The sequence below is a fragment of the Vulpes vulpes genome, chromosome 2, assembly GCF_048418805.1.
Source record: "Vulpes vulpes isolate BD-2025 chromosome 2, VulVul3, whole genome shotgun sequence".
Taxonomy (NCBI): Eukaryota; Metazoa; Chordata; class Mammalia; order Carnivora; family Canidae; genus Vulpes; species Vulpes vulpes.
This window is the reverse complement of record NC_132781.1, coordinates 156,435,666-156,458,628: the sequence shown is the minus strand read 5'-3', so window position 1 is coordinate 156,458,628 and position 22,963 is coordinate 156,435,666. Positions and strand designations below refer to the sequence as shown.

General features: G+C 42.8%; 1 protein-coding gene across 16 annotated transcripts in view; it reads left to right on the top strand.

Annotated features, from left to right (window-relative positions):
• Positions 1–22,963, top strand: part of ZBTB40 (zinc finger and BTB domain containing 40) — a 75,345-nt gene that overhangs the window by 39,694 nt on the left and 12,688 nt on the right. For all 16 annotated transcript variants that reach the window (XM_072750889.1, XM_026012415.2, XM_026012414.2 and 13 more), the window contains 10 exons: positions 251–384; positions 8,420–8,612; positions 9,236–9,378; positions 12,985–13,177; positions 14,970–15,106; positions 15,512–15,713; positions 16,044–16,177; positions 17,814–17,982; positions 18,290–18,757; positions 19,501–19,707. In XM_072750889.1, the coding sequence (XP_072606990.1) occupies positions 251–384; positions 8,420–8,612; positions 9,236–9,378; positions 12,985–13,177; positions 14,970–15,106; positions 15,512–15,713; positions 16,044–16,177; positions 17,814–17,982; positions 18,290–18,757; positions 19,501–19,707 (1,980 nt within the window). The remainder of the gene's footprint in view (positions 1–250; positions 385–8,419; positions 8,613–9,235; positions 9,379–12,984; positions 13,178–14,969; positions 15,107–15,511; positions 15,714–16,043; positions 16,178–17,813; positions 17,983–18,289; positions 18,758–19,500; positions 19,708–22,963) is intronic.

The following is a 22,963-nucleotide window of genomic DNA, read 5'->3' as shown; positions in this document are numbered from 1 at the left end:
GATGCTTAACCAGCTGAGCCACCTAAGCACCCCCAGTGTGCTAGGTTTCATGCTTACCCATTATTCTAACCAGGATGAGGATGACTCAGGAGGAAGCTGTTAGGCATACTGTTTTCTGTTACCGACAACTGACATGCTAGGTGTCAAAAATGCAGTATATGACCTAAAGGTTGTCAGCTTAGACTTTTAAAAATAATCTCAAGTAATGAATCAGTGGTATTTTTTTTATCGTGTTTTCTTCTGCACTCAGAATATGAGAAGAAACACCATCAGCTGAATTTTCTTCTAGAGAATGAAAGTATCTTCTCCGATGCACTCTTGGTTACCAAGGATGTTTTAAAAAGACTAGAAGAATGTTCAGAAATTAAAGGTGCACAGGAGGAGGTAGGTACTATGAATTTTATTTGTTTGGGTGTAGTTACCCTGTACCAGTATCTCTGGTTACCAGATCAGCTTCCCTTATGGGCAGAACTATAAAAATACAAAATACTCCAGGGTGTCAGTTTTTTTAAACTTTAACATTTTTTTTTTTTTTGACATTTATTCTCTAACAAAGAGGCCTGCAGAACTACTAGGCAAGATGTTTTCAAAACTAAGTTATGTTTTGATGACCAGGCTTAACAACCAGTTTTGATCCACGATACTTAACTGATGGTATGGTTTCCTCCTGACTAATCAAGGATAAAATGAGGCAGAAGGTAGTTGTGGATAACCCCAAATCAAGATCAGATGATAAAAACCAAAGCAGAACAGGAAATACTCAAAACATGATACGAAAAGGATTTAATGTAAATCTTACATAGTAAATCGCATCTAATATTTAGGAATACAGTGGCCATTTTCAGACATAAAGCCACAAATGGTGAACATTTATTGGATACTTACCCGTGCTATGCTTAGCACACATTATCACATTTTATTCTCATAAAAATCACCAGGGTGGATACTATTTTACTGTTTTTTAGCCCTGTTTAACAGATGAGTAACTGGTCTCAGGTGTATAACCTGACCAAGCCACCGAACTTATAGGACTGAACAAAAATTCAAACCTAAGCATTCTGACCTTAGAGCTGTTCCCTTGCACACTGAGTTTTACTGCCAGTAGGTAGAAATGACATATGTAAGTCATGTATGTATAGGTGTTGAGGAACGGCCTGACAGAAGAGTGCCCAGTGCTTCTCATGTTCTTATTTCCTAATAGACCTTTTCTTTCTTTCAATATCTCAGTGAGACCTATCCCCACTAGTGGGCTTCCTCACAATCTGCTTCTCATCCCTTGAACCTACAGGATCCATTCATAGCCAGTTTATAACTCTTCTTGTTTCACCTTTCACCCAGCCATGTCTCCCGTGCTGAGTGGTGCTGGCAGAGCCAGTGGGTACTGTCCCCTCAGGCTTGCTCATCTGAGCAGTAAGTAGCGGGGTACAGGAGAGGCCTCCCATGTCTCTGTAGGCAATTGTCTGTTAGTTACCTTAATCTAAGCAAAAAAATGCCTTCTACTATATGTGTTTCCCTGATTCATAGCAAGTTACTTTAAAAAAAAAAAAGCAATTCAAGGTCAAGTATTTCTTTTAACCATGGTTAATTAACAGTTGATGTATAAATTATTTTCTTGAGAGAATAGCTTTTTTTTTTTTTTAACAATTGGGCTAACCCTGATGACTCTCTTAGGGAGGTTGCAAGTTGTAAAACCTTGATATTCTTTGTGTCAGTTATGCTGAAGGACATTATGTTTTTATATTTTTGCACGTGGATGTTCTCTTAACTGTTCAATCTATCATTTTTGTCATGAGTTTGTTACCTTGGTAGCTTATAGACACACCTCTTCATTTTTCCTCTTAGGACTTCCTCTCCACTTAATTTTGGTGACAGAGCAGCAGCAGCATTCCTTAGATCAGCAATAGTCAAATTATTAGGGTTGCCTGTGTACTTACTTGAACTGTGTGTTAAGCATTTTTTTCTAACACTAGTACCTAAAAGTGTCTGGCACATAACACGTGCTCAAGAAATTTTTGCTGTACATGGTTTCATTCAACCTTTTCCCCCCCCGCCTCCCAATTCTTTTTTTTTTTTTTTAAGATTTTATTTATTTATTCATGAGAGACACAGAGAGAGAGGCAGAGGCAGAGCATAGACAGAGGGAAAAAGCAGGCTTCTCACAGGGAGCCTGGTGTGGGACTCCATCCCCAGACCTGGGATCACATCCTGAGCCGAAGGCAGACACTCAACTCTGAGCCACCCAGGCGTTCCTCCCCTCCAAATTCTTGTCCTAATCTTTTGGTGACAATAATATTAGCAGTACTTAGAAAGAACACTGATTCATTGTTGGGAATCATTATAGACTTATGTTATTTCTTCCTCGGTTTTAGAGGTCAGAGTAAGAGCTCTACAGATCACTTGGTGGCTGTGTTTAGAACTGATTCTGTTACATTCCATAATAAACCTTTCAGCTGCAGAAAGAAAAAGAGAAAAAATACTTAAAGAGCATAAGATTAAATTAAATACAGAGTTGGTGAAGTACTGATTTGTACTTAGGCCCTGTACTTCTAACTTCCTTTTAGATAGGTTTATTAAGGTATGATTGACATATAGCAAGCTGTATGTATTTAAAGTGTACAGTTTGATAAGTTTTAAAATCTGAAACCATCACTACAAACAAGATACTAAACATATCCATCACCCCCCCCTAAGTTTCCTTATGTCCTTGATCATCCCTCCCTCCTGCTCCTTTCAACCCACCCATCCCAGGTGACACGGACTTGCTGTCTCTCTGTGGATGAATTTGCATTTTCTAGAGTATTATATATAAATGGAGTAATATAGTGTATATTATTTTTGGTCCAGCTTTTTGCATTCAGCATAATTCTTCTGAGGTTTTCCATGTTGTTGCATATTTATTCCTTTTTATGCCTGAGCAGAGTTCCGCTGTGTGGACATATAATTATTTATTCAACTCTACCATTTGCTAGTGTTGTGACCTCAAACAGTTTAATCTCTGTAAGCCTTAATTTCCTAATTTGTAAAATGGGAATGTTATCACCTATATCACAGGATGATTGTGAAATTAGTAAAGATTAATGATGGAAAATGCCACAATAAAATGCCAGGCTCATAGAGCTCAATTGGTGGTACTATTGTTTGTTTATATATTAACTTTGTATTTTTAGACTTAGTTGACCTTGAAACCCCTTTTTTACTTAATGCCTTATAATACCCTAGTGCCATGGTCATTTGCTCTGACACATGAGATAGATTGCTGTTACTTTAAGCTTAATTTGCAAGTCATGCTTTCATTACCATTACCCACTTGGAAGTGCCTTCCTGACTGCAGGTGTAGTGACTGGTACAAAGCCATCAGTCTCCAGAACACTGGTTCAGTGTATATAAAAATCATCCGGTGTACTTGTTAAAATGTACACCTCCAGACCTCATTTCCAGAGAGTCTGATTCTTAGGTTGTGGTAGAGCTTTGGGGAACAAGCTACCCGTGTTGCTGTTCTGGTATCTATAGACCGCATTTCTGAGAAGCACTGCTAGAGAAGTTAATGGCTTACATAGTTCTTAGTGTACGATGGCAGATATCACAGTGTCTATGCTGACACCTTAGTGTTTTAAGGGGCCACCAAGTACACATTTTTCCCAAGTGTTATTCTTTACTTCTTGATTCAGCAAATATTTACTGAGCAGCTGGTGTGTGCCAGGCATTGAGCTGGTTCCTAGGAAAATAAATATAAATAAAAATGGATCCCTAGCCCTATAATGTTTTGACAGCAGAGAAATCCTGCCACATATGTAATTATTTTTTTGGAGTCACCAAACTATGGAAATCCCCAAAAGGCTCTGGTATTGAAAGCATTTGCAAACTGTTCACTTGAAACATCAGTCTGCATTTCAGCTCCAATTGTAAAGGTTGGGGATTTGTTTGCTGTTTTTCTGTTTAAATAGTTTTAGCTCCCAAGGAGCTTTGAATGCTTTTTGTTGTTGTTACTTGGTTAATCAGCATACATTAAAAAGGCAACTTAACATTAAAAATAATAGGTGCTTTGATGTAAAATTTGAGATGTGTTAAGGCTTGCGAGTGTTTTGGTTGAGATGGACCAGCCTGTTCCTTTTCTGAAACACAGACACAAGGTGTGCAACTGGCCTGGACTGAGTTTCAGGAGGACACCATGAACTCGTGTCCTGATTATTTTATTTCCTGAGATAAATGATGAAAGGTGGCAAAGCCATTCCCTGAGCAGTGATTGCAGCAACACAGGATGAGGCTAGGCCGCTTGGGTTGTGTGAAACCAAAGCCAAAACTGATTAAGGAGAAATCTCTTGGGTGCTGGGATAGGAAAGTGGCTTCTGCCTGTCTTTATCTCAGTGTAATATCCCTCCCCATTAGAAAACGCAGATACTGACCTAACAGGTTTTCTGGCTGAGCTGAGCAAAACCTGTGTTTAAAGGCACGCTCATAATTTTTTTCAGCTTTTATGAAGGAACTTTTAATTGTCTTCTATTCTTTTCTTTTTCTTTTTCTTTTTCTTTTTCTTTTTTCTTTTCTTTTTTTATTTTTATTTTTATCTTTTCCTTCCTTCCTTCCTTCCTTCCTTCCTTCCTTCCTTCCTTCCTTCCTTCCTTCCTTCCCATGTCTCTGCTTTTAATTAATTGTGTACATAGCAAAGTGAATCATTGAGTAGAATAAGGAGATAACTTCTACTATTGATTTCCTTGCTGTTTGATCCACTTTTCACCTAAAGTTCTAGAAAGACTCTCAAAGCTTAAGTCCTAGTAGCATTTTTTTCTCTTTCAACTTTGTTTCAAAGGCAAACAAATCTCCTCTGCTAAGTGAATCTGATGTTTTTAACCATGTCACTACTTTGGAGGTTTGTCAAGTAGTGCAGGTCTGTGTTTTGTGGACTGTGTTCACTGATAGCATAGGGTAACTCATTGAGAAGGGAATTAATAGGCTTCATTTTATAGGTCTGAGAAATGGAAGTTGTTGTTTCTCCATATCTCCTCTCTACTGATTATGAAGTCTGAGATATGCAGCCATAGATAGAAGGGCCATTGGTTTTATAGCCAGGGAATTTTATTCAGTTAAACAAATATTTATGAACCACCTACTGTGTACCAGTCTGTGTACAAATCACTGGGACCAGGAGGAATGGGACAGATTGTCTAGATATGACCCAGTGTTCAACATGATGTTGATTCTAGTAAGTCTAGTAGAATGCAATGTAAATGGATTTGGTTGCACTCAAATCTGGGAGTGGGAACTAGTGAAAGCGGTACCAGGTCACTGGAATTAGATCATGGTTTTCTCCAGGGTACTCTACTTACTGGTCACACAACCTAAGGTGAGTCACTTCATCTCTGACTCTCATTGAAGTAGTCATAGTAATAATGCTCCCAGGACTGATGTGAGGAGTCACGTAGGTGGCACCTGTGTACAGTGGTCTGGGATGGTGTTGAGCTCTTGTGGTCTGTGTCATGAGTTCCATTGTCTGGCCCTCGACATTCAGGGGAGGCATGAGTAAATAAGAGCACAGCATAACTCAAATCTAAAGGCAATAGGCAGACAGTTGGGAAAATAAGTAAGTTCAATTAAAAGACCTTAGCAGAAGGCAAAGATTAAATTTTAAAAGGAAACTGTCCCAACCTGTAGTTCATTCATAAATCAAAGTACATTGATTACATGTGTGACCATAAGTTGATAGGAACTTATGGAAGTACCTTTAACTCTAAGAATCAAAGGAATTCCAAACGTTTGCTTAAAGCGCAAAGCTGTTTTGGATTCCTGTCTTAGAGTTCTGTTACGCAGTGGCAGTCCATGAATCTGTTTGCCACAATACAGGACACCCTCTGTTTAGGCAGATATGCCATTTCAGGAAAGAGCTCACTGCACAGAGGAGCCCCCGGCAGCTCAGGGGGCTGACGGAGTAACAGTTAAAGCATTGGCTCTGGTGCCAGGTCCCCAGTCGGTTCTGGAAGAAAGAGCAAAGAGCAGGGCTGTCCAGGCAGCTGACTACTCCCTCCTGGCCCTTTCATCAGCTCACCCCTGCTCCTCTTCCCAGATGGTCACACCCTAGCGTCACTGCTGAGCAATGAAGTTAACAAATGTTTTAATTTCACTGCTGAGCAGTTCTGCAGAGAAGGAGACAGCCGAGAGGATAATGAGAAGCGCATCAGACACCACCACTGATGAAAGCTTCTCTTCCCCACCGGCTCAAATGATAATGTCAGACAAATTGGATACTAAGAGAGGTGGATTCGCGATATTCAGAGAACTTCAGGTGAAAGCACCCTGGCCTAGGGTAGATGATGGCTAAATGCCCTGCCATATCAGTTAAGAAGCATGAAAGAAAGGAAGGGAGGAAAGGGGAAATAAAGGAGAAAATGTTTACTGAGGGCATTAGCATTGAGTGGGTCTGTATTAGATATCTATTGCTGCATAACAAATTACCCTAACATTTAGCAGTTTAAAAGAATACACACTTATTATCTCACCATTTCTGAGGGTCAAGAATCTAGGCATCCTTAACTGAGTCCCTGGCTCAAGGTCCCTGGCAGGTCTGCAGTCAGGGTGGATGGCCAAGGCTGCAGACAGCTCAGAGTGGGTGGCGAGGGGCGGGGAGTGTCTCCTTCTGAGTACACTCACGTGACTGTTGGCAGGGTTCTGAAGATTCACTTCCAAGCTCACTCACTGACTGTTGGCTGGAGACGTCCGATGTCTGTTCCCTGCCACGTGGGCTTCTCTGTAGGGCAGCTTACAACATGGCAGCTTGCCTCCAGAGCAAAGGCGGAGAGTACCCACACAGACAAGATGGAAGTCATGGTGACCGAGGCTCAGAAGTGCCATCCATTACTTTTGCCGTGTTCTTTTCCTTGGAAACATGACATCAGGTTTAGCCCAAGGGCATGAATACCTGGTGGCAGGAATATTGCAAACCATTTAGAGGCTGCCTACCGCAGGTCCCTTCTGCTGTCAGGGAAAAGGCATTCTTTAAAGAGATTTTAGGCCCACTGACGACGAAAACACAGAAGGTTGGATAAAAGTGACTGAAGGCGATTAAGCATTCAACTGTTAGTTTTTCATTTGTTTATTATTTTTAAATTGGAAACAAGAATTTTTCAGGTTTGTGGAAGTTACTTAATTTAGTTAATGTGGCTTCCTAAACTGGGTTTTATCTGAATTTACTTTTGTATGTGACTAAAAATCTAGGAACTTTATTTTTCTTTTTTAAGTTTGACTTGGCTTTATACGGCCATTCTGTGATCAGGAAGCAAGCTCAAGCAAAGCCAAGAAACACAGTCTAACCCGTTCATAATTCCTGTTTATTTGGGAAGAGGAGAGAAAGATCAAAATCTGTCTAAACAAAAATTTTAAATCTATAATTACCAGAATTTATAAGAACTGTTTAGCTGAATTTTGCAAGTGTAGATATTCATGAGATCCTTTCATGTTGTGTGTGTGTGTGTGTGTGTGTGTGTGTGTAGAAAACCATAACTTTTTGCTTTCTTGTAAGGAAGCTCTTAGAGTATCAACACTAAAAAACCATCAAAGGTAAGTTGTAGATTTGCGAAGGAGAAATATAAGGACTATGTACATGAAATTAATTTTTGGTTCCAGATTTTTCAAAACTAAATTCATTATTGCTAAAATAGAAATGTTAACCCTTCCTTCCATTTGGCCTTCCTCCCACTAATTTCATTTATTTTACCACTGGAGTTGCTGATATTTTGGTACTCTGGGGTTAGAAGAGCCCAGATGGTCACATGTGCTGCCAAGACCTCTGGAGGAAAAGGCATCTCTAGCAGAAACTATGTGGCTCTAAATTTATTGTATTTTATTTCTTTAAAGATTTTATTTATTCATGACAGACACACAGAGAGGGAGAGAGAGAGGCAGAGACACAGGCAGAGGGAGAAGAAGGTTCCACACAGGGAGCCCAATGTGGGACTCAATTCCGGGTCTCCAGGATCCGGCCCTGGGCTGAAGGCGGCACTAGACTGCTGAGCCACCCAGTCTGCCCCGTGGCTCTAAATTTAAACAGAAAGCTTCGGATTAGGGAGATAGTTTGCAGGGTTATCTGCCTAGAGGTGACCTGAAAGCTGTATATGTAAGAGCTATTCCAAACAGAAAGCATAACAGGAGAAAAAATAGAGTTGGGACCAGTTTTGGGTACTGCTAATGGTTAGAGATTTGGAAGGAGAATCAGTGAGGAAGGCCCAGAAGGAGGGGTGAGAACGGCGGGTGCTTATTCATCCCAGTGCTTCAGTGCTACCAAATCAGAGAAGCCATGATGCAGAGACTGTCGAAATGCCAAATATGACGAAAGGCCAAAGTGGCAGGGATCAAATTCTTGAGGGCCTCACTCACCAAATCCAAGGAACGTGGCTGGCTGATCTCTCTTTCTGGTTACTTGTGTCCACAGACTATAATGGGATGTCTTGAGGGTGAAGAAGGTCACTCAGCATTCCAGAGAATCCTGGATAAAGTGAGAGATGAGAGCCTGGATGTTCAGACTGTTGTGTCGCTGTTGAGGCTGTACCAAGATTCCAATCCTGCAGTAAAGGCAGCATTGTTAGGCAGAAAGCCAGAAGGTGTCGAAGCAGTGCAGCCAAAAGGTAGGAGAAAACCCTGTCCACCTGAGTGGCTTGGGTCTTATTCTGGAACGATGCTGTCAGGCTTGCTCTGCTGATACATTTCCTCAGTGGCTTCATTATCATTACGTGATTTTCACATCAGTTCTACACATAATTCCAGAAGCTGCCTGTTAAACACACATACAACCTCAATTGGAGTCTCTGTTGCTATCCCCTAGCGGACTAGTCTGACACCTTGAGGCTCGAGACGACCATCGGCCTTCTTCTGCCCTTCAGAAGCCACACATCCCAGTCGGTGTTTTGAGTGCCCAGAGTGAACTGGTTTGCCAGCAGCATTGACGGCTGCACTTTCTCTCGTTTGGGTTAGGTACAAAGCAGTGGCCTTGCCAACCAGAAGTTAACCTCTGGCTGGCTCTGCAGCTTTGTGTTTCGACAGATAAATGAAACATTTTTCCTTTCATAGAGTTTAAACAGAATAATAAAGTATTTTCCTCTCCAAAAAAGAGATTCTGCATTCGGGTGCTCAAAATAGGCTGAGAACCACTTTACTATTCTGTTAGATCTCCCTTGACAAACCATGCTGTCATTTTCTTCAAATTGACTAGCTTCTTCTGTGCGTCTCTAACCCCCCCCCCCCTCCCCAGGGAGCACAGAGGAGGGAAAGACCTTGTCTGCTCTGTTACTAGAACACAAAGAGGACCTGATCCAGTGTGTCACACAGCTGAGACCGATCCTGGAGTTCCTGGAAACAGCCGAGGAGGAATTCCTGACTGGCACTGAGAAAAGGGTAACCGTGGTGTCGAGCATCTCCTCCTTCCTTCTGAGTTTATGTAACACTTTTTTAAAGCTCTTTTGCAGCATGTAGCACTTCTTCCCTTGTGGTGTTTTTGCACACACTGCATAGTAAGCATCTTGAAGTTCATGTTCTTGATCCATGTCTCTTTGTACCCTTGGCAGCAGCTGGCTGAGGGGCTCACAGATCATGTCATATGATTAAATGTTGAGATATGTGGATAGGTGCATAGTCCTGCTCGGACTTGATGAGTTTTTAATGTAAAACAGTTGCCCCAAGAGTTAAAATGTTTTAGGCACATTTGTAATTATAATTTTGTCACTTCCTTATAGAAATGATACACTGTTCACCTGGAAAAATTGGGGAAAAAAAGAAGAAAAAAATTAAAACCTCTCACCATCTCGTCACTCAGAGATGATCACTGCTGACATTTTGGAACATGTGCCCCTAATTTTTCTCGCTTTAGCCAATCCCAGGGTAGGCTCATGCAGAATAACTTTGGGTTTTTTATTTAACGTACTGTGAATATATTTCCACCTCTATAATAGGGGGTTTGGTAGCTGCATTGTATTCTGTTTCATGAACATACCCTAATTCATTAGTTGTTGTGCATTTGTTTCCAGTTTTCTGCCATAATAAATGATGTAGAGAACATCCTCGCACACAAATCCTTGCATACTTCTCAAATTATTTCCTTCGAGTAATTTCTAAGAAGTGGAATTTTGGAATAGAGAATATAAAAATTTTCAAGTGTTTGCTGTATATTGCCAAATTGCCCTTCAGAAAGGTTGTACCAATTTTCTCTCCCACCAGCCAGCTACTAAAATCCTCATAAAACTGCTGGCATGACTTCTCAAGTCAACTAGATAACTGTATTTGTTGGTGCTATTGATTTCAACTTTGTGCTAAAAATATTTATATATCTGGAAGGAAGGAATAGGGACAGAGAACTTCTGTGGCATCAGTTCTCAAATCTGTGGGAAGTGGCTTATGATTCGGGAGAGAAGATGCTTGGAAAGCAGTTGTAGGATGGCTGAGTGTGGGTCAGTTGTGAAGATGGCATCCTCCATTCTCTTTTTCTCAGTGATCTTAAATTGTTTTTTCACATAAAATGGGAACAATCTTTACTCTCAAAATTATATTTTATAAATTACATTTTTCCCAAAATTTTAACTCCTTTGCATTTATTAGAGAAAGATAATGTACAAAATAAGATTAAACCTCTGGTTTCTCCTTAGGCTTAAGACTGAATGTAATTTCAGGCACTCCGTTTAAGTAAGTTGCTTATAGCTCTACAAGTTCCTGATTCCCTGTTTAGGATTTCATTCGATTACTCATTCAAACCTTTTCCTTATTAGCTAGATTGAATGTGTCCTTTGAACTGTTTCATTATCTTGGTAAAACAGCATTTATAGGAAGAGCCCAGACTCAGCCTCATTCTCTGCACCAAGACACCACACTGTCATTTTCCTCTGTCACTTTCAGTTTATTTGATGGAAAGGACCGAAGCACAAGAACTTAAATTAGTTATAAATCACAAAAACACCTCTTAGAATCAGGGTTCTACCGGACCTCATTAAGCTACTACTTCTCATGAAAATTGAAGCAAAAGAATAAAGCAGGAATGTAGAGGTGAATGTTGATCAAATAGCCACAGTGTTTAGGCGTTGTGTGGAACACTCACTCAGGCCTTTTAGAACTCTCCTCTGTGACAGAATGATGCTAATCAAGGCACGTGGCCCCTATGTATACATACCCTGGGGGGGGTCCTATAAGAATTGGTAAACAGAAATGTCTTTACTTCAGGATTGGAAACAGATACTAAAATAGGAATTATGACAGTTATTGCTTACCCATACACTGTGCCCAGCAGTGTGCTGAGGATCTTTTAAACATTACTAAGTTCTTCCCTCGCAGGAACTTTACAAAGTCACAGATATTACCCTCATTTTAAAGACGAGGAAACAGGATGCTTAGACACTTAGGTGAAGAGCTCAGCCAGAGACACAGCTGCTGGGCACCAGTACCAGAGTTCAGACTTGGAAATATGGCACATTCTCTTAAGCACTGTGCATACAGCTGCCTAAGGGTATCATTACCCATCGTCACGTAAAGATCATATATGTCCTAGACGTTATGTCAGGCTCTACAAATAGCAACTTCACTTTAGGGGCTCCTAATAACAAGTGTGCAAGAGTTGGTATTATTCTTTTCTTTCACAGATGAGGAAGATAAGGTTCAAAGAATGAAAGAACTCACCCAGGGTCACACCAGCTGTACATTTTAGGACTGGGGTTCCTACTAGGCCTGTCCAGCTTTAAAGCCCCCACCCACTCTTGACCGTCTTTGGTTGCCTCAGTATGTATCAGGTCATTGCTTAGGAACTGAGAGCACTAGATCAGAATGGATTTTATTTTATTTTTTTTTCAGCATGGATTTTAGATATAGACACTTTAATTTTGAATTATGATTCATTTAGTAGGAATCTAGTATATATTAGACATTAAACAGAATGACTATGTTCTATACTGATGAATATGACAGCTTAATATATAATGTATGCATTCCTTTCATATACGTAATGTAGATATTCCTTTCATATACATAAAACCAATTTGGTCTTATAGCTAAATTTATTTTTAAATGGGAGTTAATTTGATAATGGCATCCTCTGGCATGCTACTGTGACTGATCTGCTTGACTATTTCTCCTTAAAGCTGTCAATTTCCCAAAGGAAAGCTCAAAATTTGGTTACTAGGAATCTGTAAATCATATGTGTTGAAATAATCTCCCATAAGAGCCAAGTTATACATAGTTACTTGTGGCTTATTTGGAAATAGTCCTATTGTAATAGGAAAATATCTGTAAAATAACAGACATGTGTTTTGCTGGAGTCCGGTGCCCTCCTGACTCAGAAAATCCTCTAGCACACCAAGGAAGAACAAGGGGGTGGAAGTGGGGGATGATGACTGGAGCCGATGTGTGTGTGGAGCTGATAAGAGAGATCAAGAATACAGAATCTACCAGAAAAATTATCCAGAAATGTACTTTAAATCTATTATATTGGAGGCCACAGACTAATGTGTAGCATATCTGGGCATTCAAATTGCTATGAAAATTAAGCAAAAGGAAGTAAGATAATAGGATTGCCCTGAAATTACAACCTCTTGCCACAATCATGTAGTTATTGAACAGAGACTGGAAACCACTGTGACCGTATTCATTAATTGCCAGTCTCTTTCTCAGTCTGTGTCCGAACAAACCAAATCTGAAGAACCAGTGAGAGGTAGTCTACTTGCTCTGCCAAGTGGGCCTGTGGTAGGCATCTTCTCACAAAATGCAGACTGTTGGGGCACAAAGAGTACATACAGACCTGCAGTTGAGCAAGAGGGATTTTCACAGAGCTGTTTGTTTGGAGAAAACTTGGGCTTTTTACTGACACAGCACAAGGCAGAGACTATAGAGGAGGGGCTGGAGACTGTAGAGGAGGACCTGGGGACAGGCGCCTCGTCCTGCCATCTTGCTGGGCTCGCCAGTGGTGTGTCAGATGCACTTAGAAGTGCCAGTAACTGCTGTCTGCCTGATTGCTTGCCGCTGCAGGTGATCCTGAATTGCTGCGAGGGCGGAACACCCAAGGAGACAATGGAAAAGCTGCTGCACAGAATGTCTGAAGACAAGACTCTGACTGCAGAGAGTTTGGTAAAACTCCTTCAGGCTGTGAAACCGATGTCCCCAAACTTGGGCCTTCTGCTGGAGAATTTGCAAAAATTAGCCACTTGGCCAAGCACCACAGGTATCAGTTAATTGTCAGCTTTCTGAACTGGAACCTCTCCCACAGAAAATTTGAGCTTAGACACCCTTTGGGCTCCGTGGTGTGGAGAAGAGATAATGGGAAGAGATGCCCTTGTGAAACAGAAATTAGCTGTCAGAAGTCAGTGATCCTCAGTATTTGGGGAGGCAAGATCTGAAATCTGAGAACTGCCCTTATCCATCGAGCGCCCTCCTGATGTTTCTGTGCTTGGGGGGTTTGTGAGGGTGTGGCCTTCCCAGGGCCAGAGGCTGGCAGCTGGCCACCAGGAATGCCGAAGGAGAGGCGGGCTCACAGACACATAAAGTCGTATTGATAAATACAAGGAGCAAAAACCCCGATCTTGATTTGCCCACTCCCGTGTGAGTGCTGTTTGGTTCTGGCAGTCCCCAGAATTACCCACCCCTCGTGTACGTACACACAGTCTGGAGGAATGAGGCCCTGTCCCAGTTCTTAGAAGAACGGGCCAAGTCTAGCCAGTTCTCCCTTATCCCAGAGCATTTGAGACCAAGGTGGTTTTCAGAAAAAAGGTAGTTGGAAAAGGAGGGAACTTTCTTCTAGCTTATAAAAATAATGAATACCCATACAAACTTCAACAATTTATAAAATAAAGACAAAAATCTCAAATCCTGCCACTTGATTTTTTCAGCATTAGCACATTGACATATTTTGTCACATTATTTTTACAGTGTTGAGAGATTCTATTGTATTTTAGAATTTTATAATTTCTTTCATTTAACAGTATAACCTAAACATTCTCCCCTACTTTCCAGGAAACTCTATAGGTCTATTTTTTGAAGGCTATGTGGTTTTTCTCATAGGGATGCATATCATGCATTACTCTTGCCCTGTTTAGGGGTGCAGGTAGTGTAAGGTTAGGGCTTCAGCTATCAAGACTACCTGGGTTTGTATCCTGACTTACTTACTTTGTAACCGTGTGACCCTGAGCCAATGACTTAACCCCTCCGAAACTTGTTTTCTCCTCTCTGATGAGACGGGGGTGAGAATAGTATCCATCACATTCATTTTTGAGGTGACTGTGAGATCATATATGTACAACATTTAGCAAATCAGAGGTCCTCAGTAAGTATTAGGTGTTCTCTTCCTCCTCATCATCACAGGTTATGCAGTAACAAGTATCTTCATACACAGACTTTTTGCCTCCACAGGATTTCTTAAGGTATGATTCCCAGAAGCACAGTTAACTGGGCCAAAGAGGAAAATATATTTTTAAATATCTGTAAGACTAAAGGAAATGCCTGATAGTTTTTATTTTTCTTACTTCCAAATTAAATATCTCTTAAAAGAAAGTAACAGATTGGCTCAAAGGGCATATACACAGAAGAACGATGGGTCAGCTTCACTACTGGAGTCCTGACTCACGCCTGCCTGTATTTTGGATCGCCACATAGACCTTAACCTCAGGCTCAAGGAACGACAGCCCTTGAATCTGTATGCCTGAATCTCTTACAAGCACGCCTTCCAATTACCTCCCTGTTGAGCAATCACTAGCTTCTACCACCAGGCGCTGACTTTCAAAGTGTTAGTGGTTTTGTGACCCTGAAGCACCAAGTGATTGAGGGTAGACCAAAGGAGATACGAACACATATGTATGAGGCCCCAAGCCAGGAACCAAACTTGCCTTCTGGAGGAGACAGAGCACTTGCGTTATAATGCTCTTCCTCTGTCATTTATAACTCCCCTAATCTTCTGTAGGAGAAGCCTGGAAGGACATTTTGTTGTAGCAGATATTACTGTTTTGCTAATATCCTTGCAGTCCAAGCAAGCCCTGATGATTATGGGACTGAGCTGTTGAGACGGTATCATGAAAACCTCTCGGAGATTTTCACAGACAACCAGATGTTACTAAAAATGATACCACACATGAAGGGTTTAGCCTCTGGAGAAAGAGAGGTAAGAAAAAAGGGAAGAGGGAAAGAGGGTGGGTAAAATGAGAGAAGGAAAAATGATGAACATTATATACATACTTTAAAAAGACATTTATATTTTTACATAAATATACACATGCATCCGTGTGGAGAAATGCTAAGGGGTCAGTAGAGAAAGAAAAAAACAAGGTAATTTAATTTATAGGGCAGCGTGATAAGTTGGAATTTCTGCAGTAATAAGAAAGGCATTCAAAGGGAAGTGTGAAGAGCTTGGCAGGTATAAAAGTCTCTCAGGTTGAAAGGTGAAAGATGCTGAAAAACCCCTCCCCAGAAATATGTCCACTGTAACCTAGGGCTCAGATTTGCAGCTTTCCAGCTGCACTGGTAGCTAGGAAGTCCCTTACATGTGTTTTTGTGCCACATCTTGAAGGTCATGGAGAAGCTTGTGAAACATGACTCTGGCTCGAGTGGTTTCAGTTCTCTGATGTCAGCAGTTCTAGAAAAGCAGACTCTCTCTGCAACAGCCATTTGGCAACTGCTGCTGGTGGCTCAGGAGACAAAGACCTGCCCACTGAACCTGCTCATGGAGGAAATACGAAGGGAACCTGGTGCCGATGCCTTCTTCCGGGCAGGTAGGCTCCCAGATCTCCATCAGATCTTCGTCCCCGATAGAGAGGGGCGCCAAGTCTCTGGTGGTCATCTTCCACATCCCCACCATTGGAAGTAAGTAAGGACTGGCTTTTGTTCAAGGACGTGGGAGTTTGTTTGTAAAATATGCAGTAAATATTCTAGGCTTTTATTAATTATGGTCTGAGTACAGCCCATTTGCCATTTCCCCCACTCCCAGCCCCAGGAAGGAGATCAGTGAGTATTCTCACTGTGAAGAGTTGAGTTGAGAAAAGGTGAAGGAAAAATGGTGCTCGTAGTTTCACTCATGAGTTTTCAATCCCCCTTTCTTTCAGTGGTCAGCCCAGAAAGTGCAGTCTTGGAAGCCATCCTGAAGCATCGCAGACTGATCTCAGAGGCCGTCCGGCAAGGGATGGAACTCAAGTGCTTTACTCCAGAGGAGCAGCAGCTGGCAGAGGCTGTGAAGGAGGTGCGGTGGGGAGAAAAACTCATTGTTCCAGAGAGTTCTACCAGACTGATGCCTGGGACTGTCTCATTCCTAAGGGAGGCACCAGATTCTGCAGAGTGCCTATTGCCTGCGGAGCCCCATGCTGAGCTAACACTTCTTTGTTTTTTAATTCTCCCAACTCTGGGTGGCTGGTGATGTCATCCACATTTTACGGATTAGGGAACTCGGGCTCCAGGGGGTTCAATAACCTGTCTAGGATGCTCCACCTGGTCAGATTTGAAGCCAGGATTTGAACCCAGCCTCTGAACCCAGGCTCACGTGACTCAAACATAGATGTATTTCATTTGCCTAAACCTAGGTAAACTCAAAGGGAACCATGATACTATTCCCTAACATGTTCTAAGAAGTAACTTCTTTCAGAGGAAGAAAAGTAAAATTGCTCTTATTGCATACTTTGTTCTGGTGTCTAGGAAGAGCCAAGATAAACATAGATAGAACAAAGCTTTTGCCCATATGGGGTAGCAAATAGTGCCAGCTCATTTTCTGTAAGGCTTCTCAGTGTGGCCAGCATCCCAGAAAAACCAGGTGGGGACTGGGGGGGATTCATGGATGTCCAGCCCAGGATCATGGGCATCGCAAGTGGGGCAGAATTATAAAGGGACTAAAATCAAACTATAGGTTCACCTATATGTGCTTTTTAATCCAAGTAGGTGTGGAAGGTAAATGGAAGGGCGGGCTTCTAGCACATCTACACAGGTAACAGCCCCACCTTGGTCTCTCAGATGGGAAGAAGGTGGCACGTATTTCTGTGGGGCTTCAGAGGAAAAATGCATCTGCTACACTCTCTCCAGTGTGCCTTGCGCTTCAGAGACGGCGCTCCTGCAGTTGATGAGTTTGAGCCTCACTAATGAGTCTCAGGCCTGCCTCCAGGGACATCAGGTTTATTTAGATAGACTTGAAAAGAGCAGAAATAAAATGTCTTCCCAAATGAAAATTCCATTTGGCCATCTGTGGATGGTTTTGCTTTATTTTCTCAGTGTACAGACTCTTTCTGCTGATAGCTCTAACATTCTGAAAGAGGAGGGCTTTGAAATAAAATTCTTGGCCTCTTTAAAGCCCCTATTTGAACCTTCTTTAAAAAGCTGAGTTTTTTTCATGAAAGAAAATGTTTAAAAGGGTACATCTAAGTGTCTAAAAATGTGAAGCCACTGATCATGCAGAATTACTTCCAGACACTGAGACAATTATATATTATAAAAAAATTATCTTGATCTTCAGAACAGAGCCACCAACTACCAAATCCTACAGCTTTCCAAACTTTTAATATTAAGATCTAGAAAAGTTCTTTTGGAGACTCCTGGCTTCTGAGAAGATATTTCTCATAGAAAATGCCCAATATCTTGCTTTGTACCTTCTTTGTGTTTGCACGTTTGTCTTGCGATGTGCCTCCCTTTTCTTTTTTTTTTTTTTTTAATTTTGCCAATTTCCCTGTTCTCTGGAAAAGAGGGTTGTCCACTACATTTATCACAAGAGATATAAACTTGTTAGAGATGGAGCAGTGCCTTCCTGAAATTAGCTTTTTTTCCCCCTAAGTTGAAAACTATGGAGAAAACTGCTGATATTAACCACAAACCTTTGTCTCATGGTGTTCATTTAGATTCTGAGCATTTCCTCTGAGACAGCCAGCCCTGAAGCTTCCCTGAAAGTAGTGCTGAGCAGAGCCATGGAAAAATCTGTCTCGGCCATTGAAATATGTCATCTCCTGTGCAGAATCCACAGATCTTTCCCAGCCCTGCAGCCTGTCATGCATGAGTTAGCATACATTGGTAAGGAGCAACATATACTGGTAAGGAACAGAGTGGGGTAGGGGTCCTGTCAGACCCACCGATTGGGTGGGCCGCAGTTTATAACAAGAGTTCATCCATTGCTGCCTTACTTCTTTGATATGCTCTTAGTACCTAGAGAAGTCACAGGCATAGATGTAAAATGATGCTACGTATGTAAAGTGTGATAGCAGTATTTCTCTGGAGTTTTAGAGGGTCCCACAGAGTTTTCAGCCTTCTCTAAGAAAAGTTAAGAAACAAAGTGGAAAATACAAAAGTTCCAGAGCCATGCGATTTCTCTTGTATGCAGGCTTCCTTACTCAGGAAAGTGGAGGGAAGAAAGGGTGGAAGGTGAGCAATAAATTTCACCGTGAAGCCGACGACAGAACAGAGGAGAAGGTAGCCGAGCCAGCGGAGGAAGGCTGCCAGTCTGGGAAACAGAGCAATCAAGGAGAGACTGGTTCCTTGCCAGAGCAACAAGAGAAAGACACGTCTGCCTCGCCTGACTCTGCCAAGAAGAGCTTCGTCTGTAAGGCCTGTGACAAAAGCTTCCATTTCTACTGCCGTCTAAAGGTGCACATGAAGCGCTGCCGGGTGGCCAAGAGCAAACAGGTGCAGTGTAAGGAGTGCAACGAGACCAAGGATTCTAAGAAAGAGCTGGAAAAACATCAGCTGGAGGCCCATGGTGCAGGAGGAGAGCCCGATTTCCCAAAAAAGAAGAAGAAGAGGCTTCCAGTGACGTGTGACCTCTGTGGAAGAGAGTTTGCCCATGCCTCAGGTACTTTCAGGGTGAAGTCATTTCGGAGGGTGAGCATTCTGGACATCGTAGTTTGGATTCTAGGCCTTTCCTCTAGTTGTAGACATTAAGGGATACAGGTGGGCCTAGGAAACAGCAGGCTCCTACAGAGTCAGGACAGTGTTTTCAGAAGAGCATGAGCTTTGGAATCAGCTCTGAGCTTTAATTTCCCCATCTGTTAAATAAGCACCCTGACACCACCCACTTTTTTGAATTGTAAGGATTTAAGATAATACAGTTAAACACCTACGTACAGCGCCTACAATAGAGTTAGTACTTAGTAAATTGTGGCTATTATTATTCGCAACGATAACCAGCTATTTAACACCTGACGCTTAGGTTTCCATGTATCACTTGGGATGTGTAGTCAGAATTGTTTACCCTTGTCCCAGGTGTCGGATACACCTAGTGAAACATAAAAGTGAGTTTTGTTTCACAGTTCCTGGGTAGTGGGTCCTGTTTAAGAGAGGGGATGAGAAAGATAAACCCATAATACTTCATGCCTGACTCAAACAGGAGTGGGACCGAGGTGATTTAGAGTGCTGGGCAGTAGGTGATGAGCACCACGGTTGTGTGAGGTCAGAGTGAGCGTGGCCTGGTGTCCTGTGGCTCACGCTGTGCATCTTCTTGGGGCCTGGCCTCAGACCGTGCTGGTATGTATCCTCATGCTGGATTCATAGCACTGATTACTGGTGTCCCTCTGGCCCCCGGCATGGCTTCCTTAGGCATGCAGTACCACAAACTGACAGAGCACTTTGATGAGAAGCCTTTCTCCTGTGAAGAGTGTGGGGCAAAGTTTGCAGCCAATTCTACCCTGAAGAACCACCTTCGCCTTCACACTGGGGACCGCCCGTTCATGTGCAAGCACTGCCTCATGACCTTTACCCAGGCTTCTGCCCTGGCCTACCATACCAAGAAGAAGCACTCGGAAGGTAAGGCATGCAGAGTTTCCTCATTCTTCCTACCACCTTTAGCTGTGTGAACTGCCTAAAAACCCATTTGGAACTAGGCATGACCTGTATCTCAAGTAGATTAAAAACAAAAAATAATGCAGTCTCTAGGGACACAGATGACCAGGAGTAGGTAGGTACACAGGCAAATAAAATGTTTCTGGTGAGAGTTTGGGAAGAGAGGCTAGCTAATGCAGGATTGTGACTTTAGAGTTACAGAATTGGTATAAAACTAGGAGTTCCTTGGGCTTTGAGGTGGAATTCAAGCCTGAGAAAAACCCTGGGTGAGCACCTGCTGCAGTTTGGGCAGTAGCGGCGGCTGAGTGATGAAGTTGGAGCTGCTGTGCTCACAGAGCTGATGGTCCAGGGCGTCTCTGGTGTAGAGACCGTGCAGTGTAGAGCCACTGGCGGCAGAGTAGGGAGTAACCCCAGTGAGATGGAAGGATGGCGGAGGGGTTTCCAGTCCGGTCAGAGCAGAGTAGGTGCATTGTCAGAGAGGGCTTCTCAGAGGACTTTCTGCCTTGTTTGGTACCTTTATGCGTAAGGAGGAATCCTGCTGTCATCTTACCTGGATTGTGGTAGTGGCCACCTACCTGGTCCCCTTGCTCTCATCCTCTCCCTAGGTAGTGCTTTTGGGACACAGGACCCTGTGGTCCTTCCAGTGCTAACCCACATCCTGTCATTTCTGTGCTCAAAACCTTCTTGCAAAGGCTCTTCACCTTGCTCGGTATAAAATCTGAAGGCCTAATGATAGCCCCACAGGCACCCTGTGACCATGTTTCCTAAGACCTTCCCTCCTACTCCTCTCCCCCACCCTCACCCTGATCTACCCACTGCAGCCTCCTTGTGAGGCCCCAGCCCTACAAGACGGGACCTCTGCCATGGGCCCTGCATTCTTGTACTTCCCTCTGCTTGGAGTGCTTTGTTTTCATCCCGCCTCATCTCCTTCGGGAATTTGTTCATGCCTCTTCCCCGTGAGTCCTTTCCTGACCACCCTGTGGAAAATCTCAGCCCCAGCTCCAGTGCCCCTGCATCATTTTCCTCCACAGGGCTGTCATAGGATATAGTATCTACTTCATTAATTCCTTATGTTTCTAGTTAGCTCCCCCTGTTAGAATGCAAGCTCTATGACGGTAGAGCGATCAGTCTTCCCCCTGCCACTGCTGTTATCATTGGAACTGAGAATAGTGCTTAGCAATAGTAGACCTTCAGTAAACCTTTCCTGAGCGAATGAGTTTTTTGAGCACTATTACAGGCACCAGGGATCATGTAAGCATACAGACCTTGCTTCCATGGAGTTTACATTCCTGTGGATAAGAAGACCATAAACAAATAACTGTGTGATATAAATTCAGATTGTAGTAACTGGTATAAAGAAAAATAAAATGGGGTAAGCAGCAGGAGAAAGGCAAGGTTCTCTTATTATCAGAGAAGGCCTCGGAGAAGCAGGGCTTGTGTAGGAACCTGAGTGACATGGCAGTTGGAACCAGTGGGAGATTTAGAAGAGCACCATAAGCGCAGAGCCCCCTCCCAGGTGGGAATGAGCCTGACCTGTTTGAGAGGCCAAGAGAAAACTAGGAAGGGCCAAAGCAGAGTAAACAAGGGAAGAGTGGTGAGAGGGAAGGCCAGAGAGGTCGCCAGAGGCCAGGTCTTATAGGGCCTTATAAGCCAGGATCAGGACTTTGTTTTTTGTTGTTGATGTTGTTTTATTTTGTTTTGTTTTTAGGCTTTTGGTTTTTATGCAGTGTGTGCCAGTTTCTATTGCTGCTGTAACAAATTACCACATGCAGTGGCTTAAATCAATGCAAATAGGAGCACCTGGGTGGCTCAGTTAAGCATCCGCCTTTGGCTCAGGTCATGATCCTAGGATCAAGCCCCACATTGGGCTCTCTGCTCAGCACATAGCCTGCTTCTCCCTATCCCTCTGCCTACTGCTCTGCCTACTTGTGTGCTCTCTCTGTCAAAACAATAAAATAAAATCTTAAAAAAAAAATAAATCAATGCAAATGTATTATCTTGCCACTTTGGAGGTTAAAGAACCAAAAGAGGTTTTTAACAAGGGAAGAGTCATAGTTTTGGTGAATGTGGTCCTTCTGGAAGGTCTAGGGGAGAACTGATGCCTTGTTTTCCCATGCTTCTAGAGGTTGTGTGCCTTCCCTGGCTCATGGCCACACTCTGTAACCTCTGTTTCTCCCATTGTGCCTCCTCCTTTGACCCTTCTTGCTCCTTCTTCCAGAGACTCTGTGGTTATGTTGGGCCTGCTGGTATAATCCAGGATAATCTTCTCATTTCAAAGTGCTTAAGATAATCATATTTGCGAAGCCCCTTTTGCCATGTAAGGGAACATATTCCCAAGTTTTGGGGAGTTAGAACATGGGCATCCTTGGGGGCCATTATTCTACGGCAGGAAGCCATAGGACAGTTGTGAGCAGAGGAGCAATAGGATATGACATGTGTTTTGGAGTTAATTCTGACCACTCTCACCAGTAATTGGAGTAAGGCAAGAGTAGTGTTCACAGAGAGTCAGGGAGGGCCAGTTGTCTGGTGTGGAGGTGATGGAGCTCTCAGCCTGAGTGTACCAGGGGCGGTTGTCAAATGTTCAAGTTTGGGGATATGGCATTGAAGCAGAAGTGATGGGACCCAGGTGGGTGTAGGTGTGAGGGGAGAAGTTAAGGGTGGCTGTGGAGTTTCTGGCATGAGCAGCCAAGTACATGGCCCTGCTATTTGCTTCAGTGGAGGAAACCAGAGTGCATGGGGGTTGTGGCCAGTCTCAGGGGTACCAGGGATGGCTCTGTCCAAGGTACCAGTTAGACCTCCAGGCAGAGGACAGGAGTAAGAGATTGGATGTGTAACTTCCTATTCTAGGGGAAGCTGGGAGCCAGAGAGAGAAGTGTGGGCTCTATCAGAGTACAGATGGTATCTGAGCTCTGAGATAAGGTCATTTACAAAGGGAGGATAAAGAAGAAGGCCAAGGGCTGAGTCCTGGGCTTCTGAATAATTTCAGCTCTTGATTTTTTGAAGAAACCCTTTTTTCCCTAACAAAATCTTATTTCAAAGCCCAATATGTAAGAAATGAAAATGATGTTGATTGCTCTAACTGAAGTAGGCCCGAGGATTTGGGGGATCTGGACCCTCAGCTCACTGATTTCTCTGCTTCTCTGCTGGCCCATAAAGGAGCCTAGAGCCTGATGGTTTCTTACAAATGCCAGTTTTCCAGCCTCGCTCCTTACCTCTATTT